The following is a 19,321-nucleotide window of genomic DNA, read 5'->3' on the forward strand; positions in this document are numbered from 1 at the left end:
AAATGGCAAACCATTCCACTATCTTTGCCAAGAAAGCCCCAAATGGGGTCATGAAGAGTCAAACACGACTGATAAATGACTGAACAACAATTACAGCATCTTTAAAGTATACAAATCACTTGTGTGCATTAATATATATACATATGCATGAGTGTATATATGTGTATATATGTAAGTAAAAAGTTTCATTTGAGCCTCACAACACAGTGAGGTTAGTACTGCAGGAATTATCCCCTCTTTTACAGACAGAAAACATGTACTTAGGGGCAGCTAGGTAGCACAGAGCACCAGCCCTGGAGTCTGGAGGACCTGAGTTCAAATCTGACCTTAGACACTTGACACACTTAACTAGCCATGTGACCTTGGGCAAGTCACTTAACCCCAACTGCCTTCCAAAAAAAGAAAATGTGTACTTAGAAAAGATAGATAATTTGCTCATGACGACACAGTGTTAGCTGAGGGAGGCATTCAAAGCCTTACTCCCCCATACTCTAAACGCATTTTATATCCACTGTGCCTGGTCAGATGACTGCTTTTGCTTGTTATATTGCAGAAGACATGGTTATCTGGATACAAGTTCCATTAGATGACTTTGGAGGTCCCTCTTAATTCTGAGCTTCTGTGATTCTTGGGTCAGAGAGAGGTGAAGGGCAGGAATGACCTGGCTGGGGTGCCACAGAGAAGTCCTTTGTCTTTCATTTTCAAGTGCAGCCTACAATCATTGATTGTCCCACTGGCCTCTCACGATCCCTTTGCATTTCTTCCAGTCTGAATCTTCCCATTGCCAAAATGAGGTTGGTTGGGTTAGATCATTAAGATAACTGATCATTGGTAAACTTAAAAGCATCCAGGACTAGGAATAATGGGGTGCAAGGTGCAAAGTGGCAGACTTAAGCTGGATGTCAGGACAAACTTCTTAATGATTAGAGATATCCCAAAGTGGAATGCGCTGCCTCGGGACAAGGTTGGTTCCTCTTCATCCTCGGTCTTCAGGTTGAGTCTGGATGACCACTAGTCAGGCTCTGTGGAGATTCTTTTTCCGGTGTGTACAGGACTAGATAGAAAACTTTTACATCCCATGATTCCTTCCGGCTCGGACTTTCCAGGGTTCTTCCCCCAGCGAGAGCGGCCGAAGCGCCGCCACGTTCGGTGCCCAACCAAGTGCGGGTAGGGCTAGTTCCTCGGTGGGTGGGAGGGACTTCGCAGCTGCAAGGCCCGCCCCGCAATTTTGTGACGTCACCCATGGAGCGGGTAGGCGGGGCCTAGAGCCTCGCCAGGCTACGTGAGAATACATGTAATGGGGACGGACTAGAAGCGGCGCCGCTCATTGGTGAATCTATCATGCAAAGGCGGAGCTGAAGGCATTCCCGGGAGGAGCCCACTAGACTCATTTGGAATTTTTGGCGCGAGAAGGCGCCGCGCGCGCGCATGGGCCCCTCCCAGTTTCACCGACCCCTAGGTGCGCTGGAGTCCCAGGGACTAGCCGACGTCTGGACCCTCCCCTCCCCTTCCCTGTCCCCCCTCCCTCCCCCACTGCGCGCGACCCTGAAGGCTGGCCCCGTGCCGAAACGGCTCGTCCGGGGCACCCGGAGCAGGAGCCCGAGCCCCACCTGGTGGTGAGCGTCTGACCCTTGACCCTGAGGAGACCCCTGACCTTCGGTAACAGCCCCAGTCCTGGCCTCCCGAGCTCCAGGTACCGCGGGCTCGCCCCTCTCAGTGCCCGCCCTCAGTCACTCCTCCAGAGCCTCTTCCCCTCTCTGACAGCCCGGACCATCCAGTCCTTCCTCTGCCCCGCCCCCCAAGCCCCTTCCCCTTCTTGACAGCTCTTCATCCCCCAGGCTCCCGGGCCGGCCCCGCCCCTCCCTGGCTGCCCTTCCTCCCTCGGCCCCTCCTCTTCCCTTTCCTCGCTTTACCAGCCCTCCTTCGCGACCCCCTACCCTACCTGGCCCGACAGCCTTTCCCCTTCCCCTTCTAGTCAGCCCCTGACTTGCCCGTAACTCCCTGACGGACCATCCCTTCTTGCTTAGCCCTCCCCCCATATCCCTCCCTCTCTTCCTGCTTCCTCCTCTTCCTCTAGCAGCCTTTCCCCTTTCAGAAGCTCCTTTTCCCCAGCCCTGGATAGCAGGCAGCCTGTCCCTTCCCTACCCCCAGGTCGTGCGTCTTCCAACCCTTTGGGACCCCCTGGACCGAGTCGCCTCACCCGCACTTCTTCCCAGCACTGACACCTGGGGCTCTGGTTTCCTCTCCCTGAATGACAGGCGCTCCCTCCTCCCGCAGGAGCAGCCGCTTGCACAAAAGCCCACCTCGTTTTGTGAATTGTTATTTTGGCTGCGGGACTTTAACTTCCTAAGGAATGTATCACCTTTTAGCCATCTACTTTTGACTGTACGTTTATAACATTTGGCTTGCCAGGATCTCAAAGGTCTAGAAGAGGGACAGGTAGGAGTATGGTGGAGTCCAGCTCCTTTGGCATGTGGTAGCTAGGCTGGTTTGGCTCGTAATTACTAGAGGAGAGGAGGGAACGACTGGTTCTGGAGACGTTTTAGCAGGCTTTGCTTGGTGTGAGCAGGCCTAATTGTATAAGGTTTATCCTGTGCTTTTTGGGCTTATTTTGTCGTTTGTTTTGGGAGGATTCCTTTCTTCCATACAAACTGCCATATATATATTCAGGCCTTTTGCTTTCAATTTAGCAAAACATTTACTCCAAGTAGTTACTATATTCAAGAACCTGTGCTTGTCATTGGGGATACAAGAAAAGGATCACTGAAATATTTTTAGTCCCTCTAGGAGCTTACAATCTAGTCAGGGGATAAGGCACATACACAAATATCTATATGTTAGAATTCGATTAAGTGGATAGAAGGGGTCAGATAGAATGATAGGAGAGTGGTAGGGTAGGTTACAATCATTTCTAGCTGAGAGATGGGAGAAAATATAATGAAGAAAAGGGCCACTTGAGTTGGGTCTTGAAAGAATGGAAGAATTTCCACATGTAGAGATGTGGAGAGGTTGCATTCCGAGGCACTGAGAGCCGCATCAGCAAATGCTCAAGGGTTGAAGAGAATATATTGAAGGGTGTAACAATATTGAAGAATGATGAATAGTCCAGGAATGTGGAATGCCAGAAGGGTTATATAATGAGAAATGACTGGAAATGGAAGTTAGTGCCAGATTGTAGAAAGTGTTGAGTGCTAAAATAATTAAATTCTGTAAACAATGAGAAGACTGAAGTTTTGTCATTTGTGGGCTATTTTTTGAGATGATTTAACCTACTCTTAGTAGTTACTGATTTCCTTTGTTTTGTAGGGTCTCCTGTGCCAGTCATGCCAGTCCCCACAGAAGGGGCCCCTCCACCCCTCAGTGGTACTCCTGTGCCTGTTCCTGCCTACTTTCGTCATGCTGAACCTGGCTTCTCTCTTAAGAGGCCTGGGGGCCTGAATAGAAGCCTCCCACCACGGCCCCCTGCCAAGGGAAGTGGTTCTGTCAGTCGATTCTTCCCCCCTAGAACCCCAGGCTGGAGCCAACCCAGACCCAGAGGAGTTTCATTCCGGGGTGGACCCCCAGGAGCATTGCAGAGCCGTGGTTATGACCCAGACCGGCCTGAATCTTTCTTCCAGCAGAGTTTCCAGAGGCTTGGGCGATTGGGACGGGGTTCCTTTGGGGAGGTCTTTAAGGTAAGTGGAGGGATAGGGATTCATTGGTCCCATAATTAAACTCCACCTCTTTTCACCAAATCCTTTCAAGAAAGACAGTTATGTCTCTACTTAGAGCCCCATCTCTTAGTAAAAGTTCTGGCCCTAAGTTGCAGGTCTCAAAGTCATCTTCTTGGAACTAGCTTGTACAAATGAAATTGATACAGGGGTCTTTTTCACTGTTCTTGACTTCATATCCAGAGCTTTCTTCTCTTACTATGTTCAAAAATTTTCTAATGACCCAACTCCAACTGAAACTTAGTCCTGAGTTTCTGGAGCTTCCTAATTCCTTCCTCTGTTTGGTTTCGGGAGTTTAGAGATCTGCTATATACACACACAGTCCCCAAATAAATATTCCCCTTCTACTGATGCTGTTACCACATTTTGGTGCCATTTGTGACACACATTTCCTTTTTTCCTTTCTCTCCCCATCTCCACATATATCAAAACACAGAATTACATTTTTTTAGGGTTTATTTCAGAAAGAAAAGTAAATAGACATGCAAATTCAGAAATAATATACTTAGAAGTGTATGGAATTAATTTCATTTATTAGACACATACTCTGTGCAAAGTAATGTGCTAGTGAGGATTTAAAGATTAAAAAACAAACAGTTCCTGCCATAAAAGATCTGACATTTTACTAGGGTGATATGACATGTACACAGATAAGTAAAATATAAGATAGGTAGTGAAGAGGGCAAAGGAGAAATGAGACAAAATACTCTAGGAATATTCAAGGAAGAAGAATACTAATAACTGGGAAGCTATGGAAAGCTTCTTTGAGGAGGTCGCCCTGAGACAAAAGAAAGCTATCTTTTCCTATTTCCTTTCTAAATTGTTTGGTTTGTATGTTCCTAATTTGTTCATGATATTTTCTCCTGGAGTGTTTGCTTCTTCATAGTCCCCAGATGGGGGATTACATCTTCAATCTCGGAAAATCCGCAAAACAGATTTTCAGAGTCACTCATCTAGGCTTAAAGAATTGAACTTATTGGACCATTCCGCAATGCTGAGTTTATTCTTAGCTAATTAGTAAGTCTTCCAATGGCAAGGTGGCTTGTTTTGTTCTGTTCATATTACTAGGTAATCATTTTAGTTAATTTATACTTCCCTAGTCCAAGGGACAATAAATACAAATGAGGAAAAAAAATACAAAATATAGTCCCATAACATTAAAAAAAATCAGTATTATTTCATCTAATATGATTTGTCATCCCCAAAGTTGACAACAGAAAATCCCTTTCATATACACTCTCCTCATTTTACTCCTGTATCTTTCTCCACTAGATTAACATCAGTACATATTATTATTGTACTAATGTTACTTCATTCTTCCCTAAAGTTACTCGTGTCCTTCCATATGGGTGTTATACGCAGTTGTAAACTCTTTCCTCTCCAGAGTTGGCAACATCTTAGTGTCCTACCTGCCACCCCGCTTCTAGGTTCGCTCCAAGGAAGATGGCCGTCTCTATGCTGTGAAACGTTCAGTCTCCCCATTCCGGGGTCCTCAGGACCGGGCCCTCAAGTTGGCAGAAGTTGGGGGCCATGAAAAAGTGGGAAGGCATCCCCGTTGTGTTCGTTTGGAGAGAGCTTGGGAAGAGGGTGGGCTCCTGTATTTGCAGACAGAGCTGTGTGGGCCCAATCTACAACAGCACTGTGAGGCTCGAGGATCTGGCCTACCTGAGGCCCAGGTTTGGGGTTATCTTCGGGATACATTACTGGCCTTGGCACACCTGCACAGCCATGGATTGGCCCATTTGGATGTCAAGCCAGCTAACATTTTCCTGGGGCCCCGAGGCCGCTGTAAGTTGGGAGACTTTGGACTGCTGGTGGAACTGGGGACAGCTGGGCCTGGTGAGGCCCAAGAGGGTGACCCCCGTTATATGGCTCCAGAGCTGCTGCAGGGTTGCTATGGGACAGCTGCAGATGTGTTCAGGTGAGTAGGAGGAGGAAGATGAAGAACCAGTCTTTAGGACCTGGGATAGGAAGGTGGTAGTGGAGTTGTGTAGAGATAGGCTGAGTAGCTCAAAGACATTTTATCCCATTAGGCACAGTTATCACATTCTTAGGGAACAGACTAGGATTTTCTAAGAGAAGGGATATTATTACTAGAATTTTTGGAAGGAATTTCTGACCTTGAAGATGATTGAGCTCCAGGTTAATGTTATCTCTGAGAAACTTGGATAGGGTTTCCCAAATGATGCTAAGGCCCATGTTTCTAGAGCCAGAAATAAATTTTTCTGCAAATAAAGTAACAATCAATGAAAAAGAGAAATGTCCATGGATAAGGAAGTATATGTCTCAGGAATGGCCTGAAGGCATTATGTCACTTTATGGGAGTCTCCAAAAATAGACTCCTGACCACTGAGTAGCTTCTCCCTCTCTAGGTAGGGGTACAGCTGAAGGTAGAATTTCCTTCTCCATTCTGCTCAGGGACTTTGCTGTTAAAAAGCAGCAAGGAGTCCTGAAAGACTGGTGGGATTAGAATTATGGGAGAGTCAGTTGCCTTTGATTCTAGGCTGTGTTAAGAAGTGGCATGCCTTGGTTTCTGTGTGTCAAGCTGTCTGGAGAAAGGCTCCGGGGGTAGTGACCATTCCTGGGAATTTAAGCAATCCCACTCCATTCTCTGCCCTACCAGTGCTCTTTAAGGCTTCTCCAAAAGCGTTTCTCTGTAAAAAATGTTGAGACTTTCTGTTGCTCTATGCAATGTAAGTAGCTATTATTTCCCTCTTGTGCTTTTGGGGACGAATAGGGATACATTATCCTGGGGTATGGACACAAATAAGTTAGTTTGTGGGGGTTAATACTCCTTCTTTTCTCAGCTTGGGCCTTACCATTCTGGAAGTTGCCTGCAACATGGAGCTGCCCCGTGGTGGGGAGGGCTGGCAGCAGCTCCGGAGGGGCTATCTGCCCCCTGAGTTCACTGCTGGTGAGTAGAGGCTGAAGGGGAAGAATAGCAAGAGGCAACAAATGGCAAGGTATCCTTTCATAGTTTTGAAAAAGGGGTTTGACCAGGATTCCAGGGTAGACAGAAAGGATATACCTAGCTTCTTATGTATCAGGAGGGCGGGGGGAATGCCAAAGAAAATACCACTCATTTATCACTGCTGCAAAATTGGACCGTGAAATAACTGAGTTCTAGTTTTTAAGTTATGGCAGTTATTGAAGGAAAGTCTTGCTTGGGTACTTGGGAGAACCATAGGGAACCACATTTGGGTTCTGGGAGAACAGGTTCTTGAGAAGTAGTCTAATTTATCCCTATTTATATCCATAGGCCTGTCCTCAGAGCTGCGCTCTGTCCTCACCATGATGCTAGAACCAGACCCAAAGAAGCGTGCCACAGCTGAAGCCCTATTGGCCCTGGAGGTCATAAGGAAGCTGAAGCATTGGGGGGTCCTGGGAGGCATGGTCCATGAGGTCCTGAGTAGAGGTCGAGCCTTATGGCAAGTGAGTTTCATAGATTGCTCTTTCTACTAACATTTCTAAATATTCCCATTCCTGTTCTGTTCTGGAGTTTTCACCTCCACTTCACCTTTTCCCATAGGGTTTCCTTTCTCTGCTATGCTGGTTATGGCACAGCCTGGCTCACCCTGTCAGCTGGCTCCGCCCCCTGGGCCCTCCAGCCACACCTCCCAGTTCCCCACTTTCTAGCCTCCTTCTAGACAGTAGCATCTCCAGTGACTGGGAGGATGACAGCTTGGGGTAAGTCAACTTAGACTCAGGGGGAAAAGGGTGGGCTTTTAACTTCCTAGAAAAACTGCCTGAATCTGACCTTTCTGCCTTTATATCCCTAATGCCCGGCAAGGAGTAGGTACTTAATAAATGCTTGCTGACTGAACGAGGTTGTTAGAATGATTTCTGACATTCTACCCTTACTATGATACTTCCATCACATGCCTTGCTGGGCAGAAGTGGTGCTGGCAACACCCCCATCCCAAACCATAGATTAGGAGTGGGGTTTTTACAATGTTATGCTAAATCTCATTATGTGAAATTCTAGTTTGTATAGAAACAGATGTGATCAAGTAGGAAATTAATTTGTTTCACTTAACCTTATAGGCTCAAGTTTAAGACGTTTTCATACTGAGTTTATATCATTCTTTTGATGCATACTATTACCATGTTATCTAATATATCTAATAGTGTCTAATATAGTGGAGCTGTTAAGACATTCCAAATTCCTAGACAAAAGGAAAAGTGGAGCAAATATTTGTTCAAGCTCTTTCTGGAGTTTGAAGACCCCAAAGTATAAGAGAAGTTATTTGACTAGTAGCAGATGGCACGAGGAGATCTTTTAGTTGGGAAAATGCCACAGGAGCAAAGTAAACTGCTAGAGGGAAATAATTCCCAGCATACATAATTTGCAAGCATACAGCCATGTTTATCTGGAATAGCTACATTAACCTCTTTTCTTAGATGATAATGGAATTTTTTTCTTTAGGAATATATTCCTGATTTTTATTAGTCAATGGTTAAAAAGATTAAATTTACAAAATTTACTTAACCTGGGGTTTGTGAACTTGTTTTTAAACTATTTTGATAAATGTACTTCAATGTAATTGAAATCCATTGTTATTCTGTGTACTTATGGATTTGAAAATATTTTGATAAACAGCCCACAGACTGCTATAGGGGGTCCATGATGCAAAAAAGTTAAGAACCCTTGTTTCAGAGCTAGCCTTTTGCTTCTCTTCTAAAATCTTGTGACTTTCAGGGGATATTCTCTGTTGTGCTCCCCAGACCCCCTTTCCTATTCAGGTTCTTCTCTTCCCTACAGCCCCCCACTGTCTCCAGCGATGATCCTAGCTCGCTCCCCTGGGGGTACTTCCACCCCTCGAAATGGTTCCCCTGATGTCAGAGGTGGACGGAAGATAAGGTGAGGAATACCCGAGTCTGAAAAGGGGGAGAGGAAAACCCATTCTGAAACAGCTGAAAACTGGGAGATAGGAGTAGTCAAAAGAGAAGTGAGAACAGAATGCTTAGATTCTGGGTGGGGCATCCTTGTGTGCAAGGTGAAACAAAGGGGCTGGTTGGTGGAACGTGTTCTGGCCTTCACTCTTTTCTTCCCTCCTTTCACCTCCTTGCCTGCAGGGACCCCCTGGATCTAAGTGGCATCAGCCCGGAGCTGCCCCAGGGTCCCTCCTTTGAGCCCCGAAACCTCCTCAGCCTCTTTGAGGACTCACTTGACCCCAACTGAGCCCCAACCAAACTCTAGTCTGTTTTTAATTTTTTTTATCCTTGTTCCTCACTCCAGGGCTCTCTTTTACTTTGGAGGCACTTCTGTATATAGGCCTATGCTTTCCACAGACTGGGGAAGGGAGAGTTTATTCTTCTAGGATCCCTTCTATAAATTTTGGAGATGACATAGTCTAATAAAAACTATTTGAATCTTGGAGACTCTTGAATATTCTTGTAATTGAGACTACTAGAAATTGCCTTTATAGGATCTTTAAAGAGTGACCCCCCCCCAAAAAAAAAAAAACAATTCCCTGATCAGTTCATCCTGCTCCATTTATTGGTTTTATCCTTGGTTCTGCCAACCCTAAAGATAAGGTCTAGGGTGGGAAACATTCCTGTTCTAAAAGGCCAGAGTCCTCATACAAGAAGACTGGTGATTGGAGTTGCATCTTTGTCAGGAATGGAGAGGTTTCCAAGTCTTACAAGTTCAACAGTCAAAGAGCACCATCCTCAGGCAAAAAGTGCAGGAGTTTAGACCTGGGCAGTTTCAGTCCACAGGTGAGGCTTAAAGTTTGCTTGGGCATTTTAAAAACCCTCTGGATCCATCTTATGCAGAGTAGAAAAAGCCTGAATTCTTGGACCAGAGAACTAGTCTTTTGCCCCAGTTTAGAAGTGGTTGTTAAAAGTCTTTGTGAGAAGCTGAATTTTCTTCTGCAGGGACCACCCTGGCCCAATCCTTGTGCAAAGAGGCCTTGTGCAAGAAGCAGACATCTTGGTGTTTGGTATCCTTAAATCCATGGTTGTATGTATGGAGGGGAGAGGGGAGGGACAAATCTCGGAGGTGGAGCTTGTACAAAGTTAAATATAAGGGGTAGCATGCCAGGGAAGGAGACTTAACTTAATTGTGCAAATGCTCTCTGAGAGGTGGTGCTTAAGGCCACCAGACACTGAAGGAGCTGGGGAGTCCTTCACCTCGCCCCATTCAATTTAGTGAAGAACAAAAGGAGTTTAGATAATAGGTAAGGTTAGTGACTACTGGCTCTGAGAAGAGGTGGCTAACATCTAGAGTTGGAAACCTAGATGAAAGCTTAGTTTCAGAATTATAAAACATAGCTCACCCCTCATTTTACAGATAAGGGACCCAAGGCCCTATGACTCGTCTAAGGTAGAACAGTGGAGGACTATAATCCACTGTTTCCTGATGCCGTCGGTCATTAAGTCACATCGTACTACCTCTGGGGGCAAGCCCTCATCAACAGAAATAGCTCTAGAAAACATGACAGGCTGTGAGAACATTCTGTAGATGAAAAAAGTAATGAATTCTATAAAGTTGGACAGCCCTCTACAATCCTGAGGAAGGAAAAGAGTACAAATTTAGGGAACTCAAATGAGAGCCTTTGGTACTCTGGAGACAGCTCGTGATTAGGCAACATGAGAAAGCTCAACAGCTTGAAAAGAGACACCTAGGGAAAAACAAGGCTATAGATTTCGGGAGGCCTTGAAGGAAAAGAGGAACCTTCTACAGCTTCAAGGAATGGGAGCATTTTTTTTTCACAGATTAAAAAAACAGCTCAGTCCGTGGGACACGCATGGCGGGCAGCCCAGAGCAGATCAGGTACAACACCAGCATGCAGTTGTAGGATGGAGCCAACACTGAGCAGATGCATGATTTGATGGGAATTTCCCCAGTAGTCAAAGCGACCAGGCCCCCAGCGTTCAGGCAATCGGGCCACATTCACTAGCCCCCCCAGCAATGCTAATGCGTCCATTCGAAGATAACAGGGCAGGGATCCTGGGGCTCCTGCTCCCAGCCCCATCCCTCGAGCCCCAAACACCAGCAGTCGTGCTCCTGCCTGCCAGCCAAAGGCCCGAAGCCGGGCACTAGTTGAGGGGGCAGTGAGGGCTCGCCAGCCTGCCAACCCAGATATGAGAGTATAGCCCACCAGGGCTGCTGGACGCAGCCAAGGTCGACACGCCAAGGTACAATGGATGATGGGCAGGGCCCCTATAAGGAGAAAGAGAATACAAAAAGTGATGAGTGAGAAGTTTTCAATCTCAAGCCCTTCCCAAGCCCCACAAAAAGAATCCAGAAGTCATGTCTCCCCTTCTATCCCCCTTTTTCTACCCAATTGTCTACTGCCCTAACTCATCAAAAGGTGGGACAAGGTCAACCCCACCCCAGCACCCAATATCCCCCCCTTTCCCAGCTCACCGAGGGTGTTGACGAGGCAGACCCCACACATGTCGAGGGCAAGGAGCCGGGCGTAGACAGGGCTACCCCCACGGTGGCACATGAAGAGGTGGTAGAGCACAGAGCCTGCAGGGGGCGCCAGGCAGGCCACACAGTGTGTTCCCCCCAGCCAGCCGCCCCCTCCCAGCTGTCCCCAGGGCATGGTCAGGGGCAGCAGCACCAGGAAACCCAGGAGGGCCAAGCCTGTTGGGATGGGGAGGAAGGGAGAGGTAGAGAAATGTAGGGACAGTATCAGCCAGATTGCTTGTGTTATCCAGCTCTTCCCATAACTTCTTCCAAAGTATAGTCTGAGGAAATAAGAAATTTGGGCCTTTCCAATGATTTTTACAAAAGACTAGGGAAACCAAGCTAAGGATGGAAGGAGAGACAAAAAGGTACCCACTTGTTTCCAGTCACCTAGCCTCTTCTAATTACTTCCAAAATTCCCAGCTTCTGATATCCATACAACCTAGGTATGATTCAACTAGGCTTTGATTTCTTTGTCCCTCCCAATTTCCTTACTCTTTTACTCCAATTCTCCTCTGCAGGCCCCTTAAGCAACAGTACTCAAATTTCTATAGCATTTTTAGGTTATTGTCATTTTACACATGAGGAAGCTGGCTGAGATGGGGGGAGCATATAGCACCCTACCTAAGCCTGTCTCTCCATTTGTTAAATGTGGGAAATTATCAGTCCTGAAATAAATCTCCTACATGAGGAAAGTAGCACATGAAATGTCAAGTTCTATATAACATGAAACATTAATATTATTCTTGCACCTAATCCTTAGCTTGGGCACTGGGAAGCATGAGGCTTGGGCAGCATTCCTGGTCCCAGAGTCCATAGGTAGCCCTCAGCCCAGGCTAGCTCAGGGGAACTCTTGCTGTTCTCTCTGGAACAGCTCAAGGACAAGACCAGTGAGCTCAGCAGCTGTGTCAGCAGAGCTCAGCCCAGACCAAGGTGGAGGGGCCACAGGAGGGCAAAGGGGCGGCCACGGCCACAGGCAGCGGGGCCCACCAGGGGGAGCTGTGGGGCAGAGAAGCCTCTCAGAGCAGGCAGCGGGCTCGGGAACGCCAGGGAACCCGGGGAAAGGGCCAGTTAGGGAGCTCCCAGTTCCTCCGCTGCCCACCACCAAACCTCCGGACAACCACTGACCCTGGAATGGATGGACAGTAACTGAGGAAAACTGGTCGCTACGCCAAGGCCGCTGGTGGGACCCCCACACAAGGGATTATGGGATTGATAAAGAACCAGGCTAATTCCCCCCAAGCTCAAGAGGGATTAGCCTAGGGTCACAACCCCACTCAGATACAGCTCCACCTCCCCCCACCCCCCATAGGGCCCCCGGACACTTGAGGTCTTTTAGGGTGATGGGGGTGGTGCAAAAATTGGCCGAGCCCGGGGTCACAAACAATGGGAGCTTTGTCACACCAGGCCACCGTGCCAAAGTGAATGTCTCCCAGAAATCTGGTGTCTCATCTCTCTTCCCTCTCCCCCTCCATCCCAGACCCAGGCATCTCTTCCCAATGCTATCTCCCTAAAACACCCTAGTTTCTTCCCAGAAACTACACCTCCTGTCCCTAGCCTCTCAATCTTTTTCCCGAATCCTAATCCTCTCCCTGCTTTCGGAATTCCCCTACCCAAAGATAATCCCGATTTATAACCCGGGAGCAGCCGAATGGAAGGGGGCAACCGCCGTTAGGGTAACGGGATTAACCCTTCATCTCCCTGTCTTTCCTTTCCCGACTTCTACCGCCTGGGGACCAGAGAACAGGAAGCCTGCGCTTCTGGAAGCCCCTGGATTCCCCATGCCCTCCCTGGGCTCCGCTTGTCCCCTAGCTCCCTATTGCTACAGGCAAACCGGGGGATGACAGCCAGAGTGGAGGGGCCCGCACGGGACGGAGCTGGCAGCGGGCCGTGACCGCGTGACGCGCTGCAGGGGCGATGGGGGACAATAGGCGAAGGCGAGGGATGCGTGCCAGGAAAGGGGGCTTATTCAGCGTTGGAAACAGGAAGCAACCGCCTTGCGGGCGGGAATGGGGTATGTGCGCTAATCCGCGAGCTGGGCTCAGGACGCGGGGAAGGAAGGGGTGTCAGGAAAACGGAAAGCTGGTAATGAAGAGCGGGCCGGAAAACGGAAAGCTGTAATGAAGAGCGGGCCGAAATAAAGGAGCCCCGCAGGGTGGGACTGAGCCGGGGGGCCAGGGTGCGCGGGTGGGGCCTGCCCCACCCGGGGGACGCGCTCACCGTGGGTGTAGATGTTGCCTAACTCGTTGTGCAGGTAGAAGAGGCTGCGCAAGCAGCCAGAGCCGCTGCTGGCCGGCCGGTACCCCGTCAGAACGAACTTGTTGAATTGCAGGTGTGGGGGCGAGCTGGCCCAGTCCAGCAGCCTCGGGCCCGAGAGGAACGCCATGACCCGGCCTGACCCCGTCCGAGCGCGGGGGTTCGTACGGAAGCGGGGCGGGGGGGCGCACTCTCAGCAGCACGGGGGCCCCCACCGCCCCCCCCCCCCCCCCCCCCGGCCCCTCGGTCTGCGCACGCGTCCCGCCCCCAGACCTGGGGTCTCGGACTTTAGCCCACTCCCTTCTCGTGCTGCGCACGCGCGTCTTCCCTCTCGCGAAGAGACTGGGGGGGCGTCCCCGACGCAGTGGCTGCGAGCCCGAAGCTGGGGAAGAGGATTCCTCTGGCTGGGGTGCAAAAAGCTGGAGCGCGGCTTGGGGTCTTATGAAGGGGCTCCCCTGAGTCTCCTTTGACCCTTCCACCAGCTTGCCCGTCCCCACTGCTGTCTGTGCCGCTACCGCTGCAGCTGATGGGGCAGGAAGCGAGGCCCCGCCTTCATTTTTCTCACCCCCTCAATCCCTCCGCGGTTTCGCGCGCTGGGCACCTGACGTCACTGCTCTCAAGGCCAATCAGCTCCGTGGCCCTCTCGGTTTCTCGAAGCCGGGAGGGGGACTTCTCAGACTCCCTAACCAAGGTCTGCCCTGGGACTGCTGGTCGGTGCACAATCTCAGCGGCCGAGCTGGGTGTCCTTATTAACATAATTTAAGCACGCCCCTCCCGGAGGGTGGGTATACTTTAAGAAACACCTGTTTAACCTACCCTTCTCCTTATTAGCATAATTCATTCTCCCTGGAAAGGGGGCAGGACCCCAGGTTTCACCCCACCTCTCCGCCCCACTCTCTACAAAACCTGCCAAAGGCCCAGGGAGGACTTTGGTCCCGCACACCTTCTCTTTCCTCCCTACTCTAGGAGGGGCCCAGGGTGTGACTGTAGTCACTGGGAAGAGTGCAGGTGCTCAAGACTTTGGTCCCAATTGGTTGACGCCTTCTGCAAAGATAACCACCCCCCTCCTTCCCAGGACTGAGCAGCCAGGCTGGGTACACCCTCTCCGCTTCGCATAAGTCCTCACTCATCTATTGTACCTTACTCTGGAGTACGGATGAGGGCGAGAAAAGGGCAAAAGGAGACGAGGAAACTTTTGGGGAGTGAGAAAAAAAGCAAGAAGAGATTTGGTCCCTGGCCTCAAAGCTCTTCAAGATACGGGAAATAGGACCACACCCATATCTCAACAGAAGCGAAACTGTCCTGGTCCTTGGGGCAGACCTAGGCTTCCCCACACTTGTGCCGTCCCAGTTCCTGGAAGCTCATGCCCAACCCTCCCTGCCGTGCTGCAGACCGCTCCTGGGCCACCTGCATACTCCCAAGTTTTATTCATTTGTAATACTCCCTCTCCAGGACTCCCTTTCTTCTCAATCCTAACCCCCTACTGGGGTACAAACGGAATTAGCTGAAGGATAGGTTACTGTTACTGCAGTTGTGATGGGGTGGTGGGACCTGGACCCCAAAAAGCCCTAAAACCACGTCTAAGTAACCCAGGCCCCCCCATATTCTCTTATTGTTACAGACACAGAGTTGACCCTATAATTTCTTAAATAAAGAACAGACACAGGGGTGCCTGGCCCAAGGATTTTTGTCCCTTCCAGACCCAAGGACTCCTCTCTAGCCAGATCCCCAAGGTCCATGCCTCTGACAGCTAAACAAAAAACTTTTTTTCTCCCTCAACGTTTGGTATCAACAAAGTTGTTTCTGCTGACTCCCTAAATTTTCCCATCCACAGATCACTGACTCCTACTCCCGAAGACACCTGGACCCCTTGCATTACCTAATTAGTATACTCAACATTCCTTTCCCTTCCTCTTTTCTACATAAGCTTTAGATTCACTCCCATTAAGTTGCAAGTTTCCCAAAGGAAATTCGCCTTCCTTTATAATAAACTTTTGCTGCTTGAGTAAAAGAAGGCTTTGAGTGTGTGAATTCATTCCAGGCAATTCTGCCTTGGCATTCTCGGGGTCCCAGCAGTGAGTGGACTGCTCCTGTGTTGTCACCTCCACCCAACTCCCCTAACAGAACTTGGCCCTGGCCTAATATTTCCCAGATATACTTCTGGGCAAGAGCCCAGAAAAATCAGTGTTATCTGGGGTGCTGGAGGAGATAGGGACTTAAACAGGGCCTTGAAAAAATGAGCAGGATTTTAGTATCTGGAGAGTAGGTGGGAAAACTTCCTAGGCAGGAGCAAATCTTCCACAGGTTCCTGAAAGCTTATCCTGACTAAAGCTCTCTATTTGGTGCTGTGTGGGAAGTGGAGATGAGTCAGACTTGTTTGTGGAGAAGGATTTATTGATATGTGTTCAGTTATTAAATCAGCAGGTCTTCATAATGGGAAAAAAACCCCTCACACTCCTCAAATACCGAGATAGTAAGGATGCTCAGACTTTAGGTTAAGACTTGTAGGTGTAGGTAGCATAAGGATAATTATCCTCATTATATAGTGGAGGGAACTAAGATTCACAGAGAGGAAATTATTTGCCCAAGATTATACAAATGAGCTAACATTATTAGCCCTGAGTCGAAAAATTAACTGTGGGAGTGGTGGGTAGAGCCAAGATTGGGAGGCAGCAGGACAGTGCAGTGGGTGCTGTACTTGTAGTCAAAGTGACAGTTGAAAACCCTGCCTAAGATATATACAAGCTATGTGACCCTGGACAAGTCACCTAACCTTTCTGTATCTCATTTTCCTCATCTGTGAAATGAGGGGAGTTGGAGCCTGTGACCTCCAAGATCCCTTTCCAGTTCTAAATCTAAGACTATGAAGTTTCTCATCCTGGATCCCACTACATTTGTCAGGATCAGGAGACCTTATGGACTGGAATTAACTGCTTTTCAGCCCTGATCCCTTCCTCGTGTTACACTCCCTTTCTTTTAACCTCTTTTGGCTCTCTCTGCCCTCCTGACTCCCCGACTTAACAGAGACTCTAATTTCATTTATTTCATTTTCAACAACATTAAGTGCCTGCTTAATAACAAAACAAAAGTGCTTATTTTTATACCCTGAATGCCAGGGTCCTTCTGTTCTTTTAGCTCCATCAACTTTTAATTTCTATCCCTCTTTTCTTAATTCTTCCTTCTCTGACTTCTCCCTTTGCACTACCTATCTTGATTTCTCTTCAAAAGCTCTGGCACTAATATAAGGTCCTACAGGGCAGGGACCATTTTCATCTCTATGTTTGTATCCCCAGTACCAAGTGCCTTGAATGGAGTAGTATTAATAAATACTTGTTGAAAAACTTTCATAGCTCCTCTGCCTGTAGGATAAAGTACAACCCCTGACCTTGACATTTAACACACTCCTCAACTGGGTTCCAGCCTTATTTTGCACTAACTTTCATTATATCATACTTTTGGTGGGGGAGCTAGGTAGTGTAGTAGATACAGTGAGTGCCAGGTCTGGAGTCAGAAGACCTGCATTCAAATTTGGCCTCAAACATTTACTTGCTATGGGACCCTGGGCAAGTCACTTAAATCCTGTTTGCCTTACTTTTCTATCTGTAGAATGTGGAAAATAACAGTACCTACCTCCCAGGGTTATCATGAGTATTAAGTTAGAGAATAATATTTGCAAAACCCTTAGCATAGTGTCTGGCATGTAATAAGTGCTATATAAATGTTAACTTATTATTATTTTAAAAGACTTTTTTCAATTAACAAAAACCTATTTTCTCTCCTTCCTTTCTTGCCTTCCCCCACTGGAGAAAACAGAAAAACAAAACACAAAGGCCTTGTTTAAAATAGTCAAGCAAAACAAATTACTGACTTGGTCACATCCAAAAAACATTTCTTATTCTGTCCTTCACCCTCTTCAGGAGGAGGGGTAGCATGCTTCACATTCAGTCCTCTGGAATCATGGTCACTGCATTGATCAGAGTTCTGAGATTTTTCAAAGTTGTTTGCTGTTATAATGCTATTGCATAAATTGTTCTCCATAAATTGCTCACTTCTCTCCGTAACAATTCATATATGTCTTCCCAGATTTCTCTGAAACCATCCCTTTCATCATTTCTTTTAGCACAGTTGTATTACACACACACACACACACACACACTATAATTCATTCGGCTATTTACTAAGAAGAGGGCAACCCTTTAGTTTCCAGGTCTTTGCCACCACAAAGAGATGCTCTATTTTTACATCCAGAGGACCTTTTCCTCTTTTATTGTTTTCCTTGGGGCACAGGACTAAGAGTGGTACCACTGGGTGAAAGAGTATCCACAGTTTAGTAATTTCAAGGGCATAGTTCCAAATTGCTTCCCAGAAGGGCTGGAACAATTAATCGCAGCTCCACCATTAGTGTGGCTATTTTCCTTCAGTCCTTCCAACATTTGTCATTTTACTTTTTTGTCCACTTTGCTGATGTGATGGGTATAAGGAGGAGGCCCAGAGTTGTTTTAATTCATGTTTCTCTGATTATTTGTGTATACTGGACTTTCCAACCACACTGGACTATGAACTCTTCCTCAGATTTGAGATGCTGCCTTTCATCTCCATGGATGGCTGTTCCTGGGATGCAGGCCTCATCTCTGCCTATAAAAATCCTTCTCTTCCTTTGAGGTTCAACTTATACTATTTCCTCAGGGAAGCCTTCCCAAACCCCTGAGGAGAAAGCTTTCTTTTAATTCAATAAGTCAACTAAATATTTATTTTGCATTTACCACATATAAGGCAGGGAGCTAGGTGTCAAAGTAGATAGAGTCCTGGACCTGGAGTTATGAAGTCTCATCTTCCTGAGTTGAAATCTGACTTCAGACACTTACTAGCTGTGTGACTCTGGGCAAGTCACTTAACCCTGTTTGCCTCAGTTTCCCCATCTGTAAAATGAGCTGGAGAAGGAAATGACAAACCACTTGTCTTTGCCAAGAAAACCCCAAATGGGGTAATGAAGAATCGGACAAGACTGAAATGACTGAACAACAAACATATAAGGCACTGTACGACAAAGACAAACACAAATCCCAAACAAGACGACAAAGACAAATCCCTGCTCTCTAGGAGCTTATATTCCAGTGGGAGGGCAGAATAAAATATGTATACATTTAAATAGATACAGACCAATTTGAAGCAAGAGAGAACACTAATAACTGGAGGGATCAGGAAAGGCATCATTTAGAAAGGACAGGCAGTGTGGTATAGTGGAAAGAGGCTGAACTTGGGAGTCAGAATTGACCTGGGTTCATCTATCTTTCTCAACACTTAGTAGCTGTCTGACTACTGGAAAGTTGTTTAACCTTTCTAAGTTGCTTCTTTGACTGTTAAGGGAGCCTTGCAATTTCCTGAAGGCAACCTCAACCTCATTCCTCTTCCTGTTTAATTCTGGGCCCAAGATGTTGTCCATGTGTGTTTTTAAGATAATAAACAGTAATAATCTGTAAGTTTATGTAATTGCATGTTAGAACCTGGATAACAGTCATTCCTATCCACTTGATTTTTCCTGTATGAATCTTTAAGTCATACTCTTTTTTTTTTTTTTTTGCTTTTTGGAGGGCAATTGAGGCTAAGTGACTTGCCCAAAGTCACGTGGCTAGTAAATGTGTCAAGTGTCTGAGGTTGGATTTGAACTTGGGTCCTCTAACTCCAGGGCAGGTGATCTATTCACTGTACCACCTAGCCACCCCTAAGCCATACTCTTTTGAAGGGTTGTAGATTTCTTCCGGAAGACTTCAGTTTTACAGAGTTTGCGACAACCAGCATTATGTCATCTTTGAACAGAAGCATCTGGGGGAAATACACAGGAATTCCCACTTCAACTTGGCCAGCTTGGATTTCCTTCATGACAGTGGTGAATTCTCTCTCTCTCTCTCTCTCTCTCTCTCTCTCTCTCTCTCTC

The 19,321-nt window shown here is 47.4% G+C and overlaps 2 protein-coding genes across 6 annotated transcripts; one reads left to right on the plus strand and one right to left on the minus strand.

The window, feature by feature from the left end:
* Positions 1 to 1,402: 1,402 nt before the first annotated feature.
* Positions 1,403 to 9,090, plus strand: PKMYT1 (protein kinase, membrane associated tyrosine/threonine 1). Of its 4 annotated transcripts, none has more exons than XM_069107288.1 (8): positions 1,403 to 1,659; positions 3,307 to 3,674; positions 5,138 to 5,631; positions 6,518 to 6,624; positions 6,970 to 7,142; positions 7,240 to 7,397; positions 8,473 to 8,571; positions 8,787 to 9,090. In XM_069107288.1, exons 2-8 carry the CDS (start codon positions 3,324 to 3,326, stop codon positions 8,890 to 8,892), a joined length of 1,488 nt encoding a protein of 495 aa, XP_068963389.1. In that variant the 5' UTR covers positions 1,403 to 1,659; positions 3,307 to 3,323; the 3' UTR covers positions 8,893 to 9,090. The 4 variants fall into 4 exon arrangements, with proteins under 4 accessions (XP_068963389.1, XP_068963386.1, XP_068963380.1 ...); XM_069107285.1 differs by having other exon boundaries at positions 1,403 to 1,616; XM_069107279.1 differs by having other exon boundaries at positions 1,404 to 1,693.
* Positions 9,091 to 9,188: 98 nt separating this feature from the next.
* Positions 9,189 to 15,391, minus strand: PAQR4 (progestin and adipoQ receptor family member 4). Of its 2 annotated transcripts, XM_069107308.1 has the most exons (3): positions 13,351 to 15,390; positions 11,086 to 11,307; positions 9,189 to 10,878 (listed from the first exon to the last, which is right to left on the minus strand). In XM_069107308.1, exons 1-3 carry the CDS (start codon positions 13,514 to 13,516, stop codon positions 10,445 to 10,447), a joined length of 822 nt encoding a protein of 273 aa, XP_068963409.1. In that variant the 5' UTR covers positions 13,517 to 15,390; the 3' UTR covers positions 9,189 to 10,444. The 2 variants fall into 2 exon arrangements, with proteins under 2 accessions (XP_068963409.1, XP_068963416.1); XM_069107315.1 differs by lacking the exon at positions 11,086 to 11,307 and having other exon boundaries at positions 13,351 to 15,391.
* Positions 15,392 to 19,321: the final 3,930 nt, after the last annotated feature.

Source organism: Petaurus breviceps, unplaced genomic scaffold (genome assembly GCF_028583685.1).
Source record: "Petaurus breviceps papuanus isolate PSGF00001 unplaced genomic scaffold, PetGlider_PUasm1.0 138, whole genome shotgun sequence".
Lineage (NCBI taxonomy): Eukaryota > Metazoa > Chordata > Mammalia > Diprotodontia > Petauridae > Petaurus > Petaurus breviceps.

Excerpts from the sequence above, each read along its gene's own strand:
- PKMYT1 (XM_069107288.1), top strand. The coding sequence starts at position 3,324 with ATGCCAGTCCCCACAGAAGGGGCCCCTCCACCCCTCAGTGGTACTCCT. Across the intron at positions 7,143-7,239 it reads GAGGTCGAGCCTTATGGCAA|GGTTTCCTTTCTCTGCTATG; the intron begins GTGAGTTTCATA and ends CTTTTCCCATAG. Across the intron at positions 8,572-8,786 it reads AGAGGTGGACGGAAGATAAG|GGACCCCCTGGATCTAAGTG; the intron begins GTGAGGAATACC and ends CCTTGCCTGCAG.
- PAQR4 (XM_069107308.1), bottom strand. The coding sequence starts at position 13,516 with ATGGCGTTCCTCTCGGGCCCGAGGCTGCTGGACTGGGCCAGCTCGCCC. Across the intron at positions 11,308-13,350 it reads AGGCAACATCTACACCCACG|GCTTGGCCCTCCTGGGTTTC; the intron begins GTGAGCGCGTCC and ends CCATCCCAACAG. Across the intron at positions 10,879-11,085 it reads CTGCCTCGTCAACACCCTCG|GGGCCCTGCCCATCATCCAT; the intron begins GTGAGCTGGGAA and ends TTCTCCTTATAG.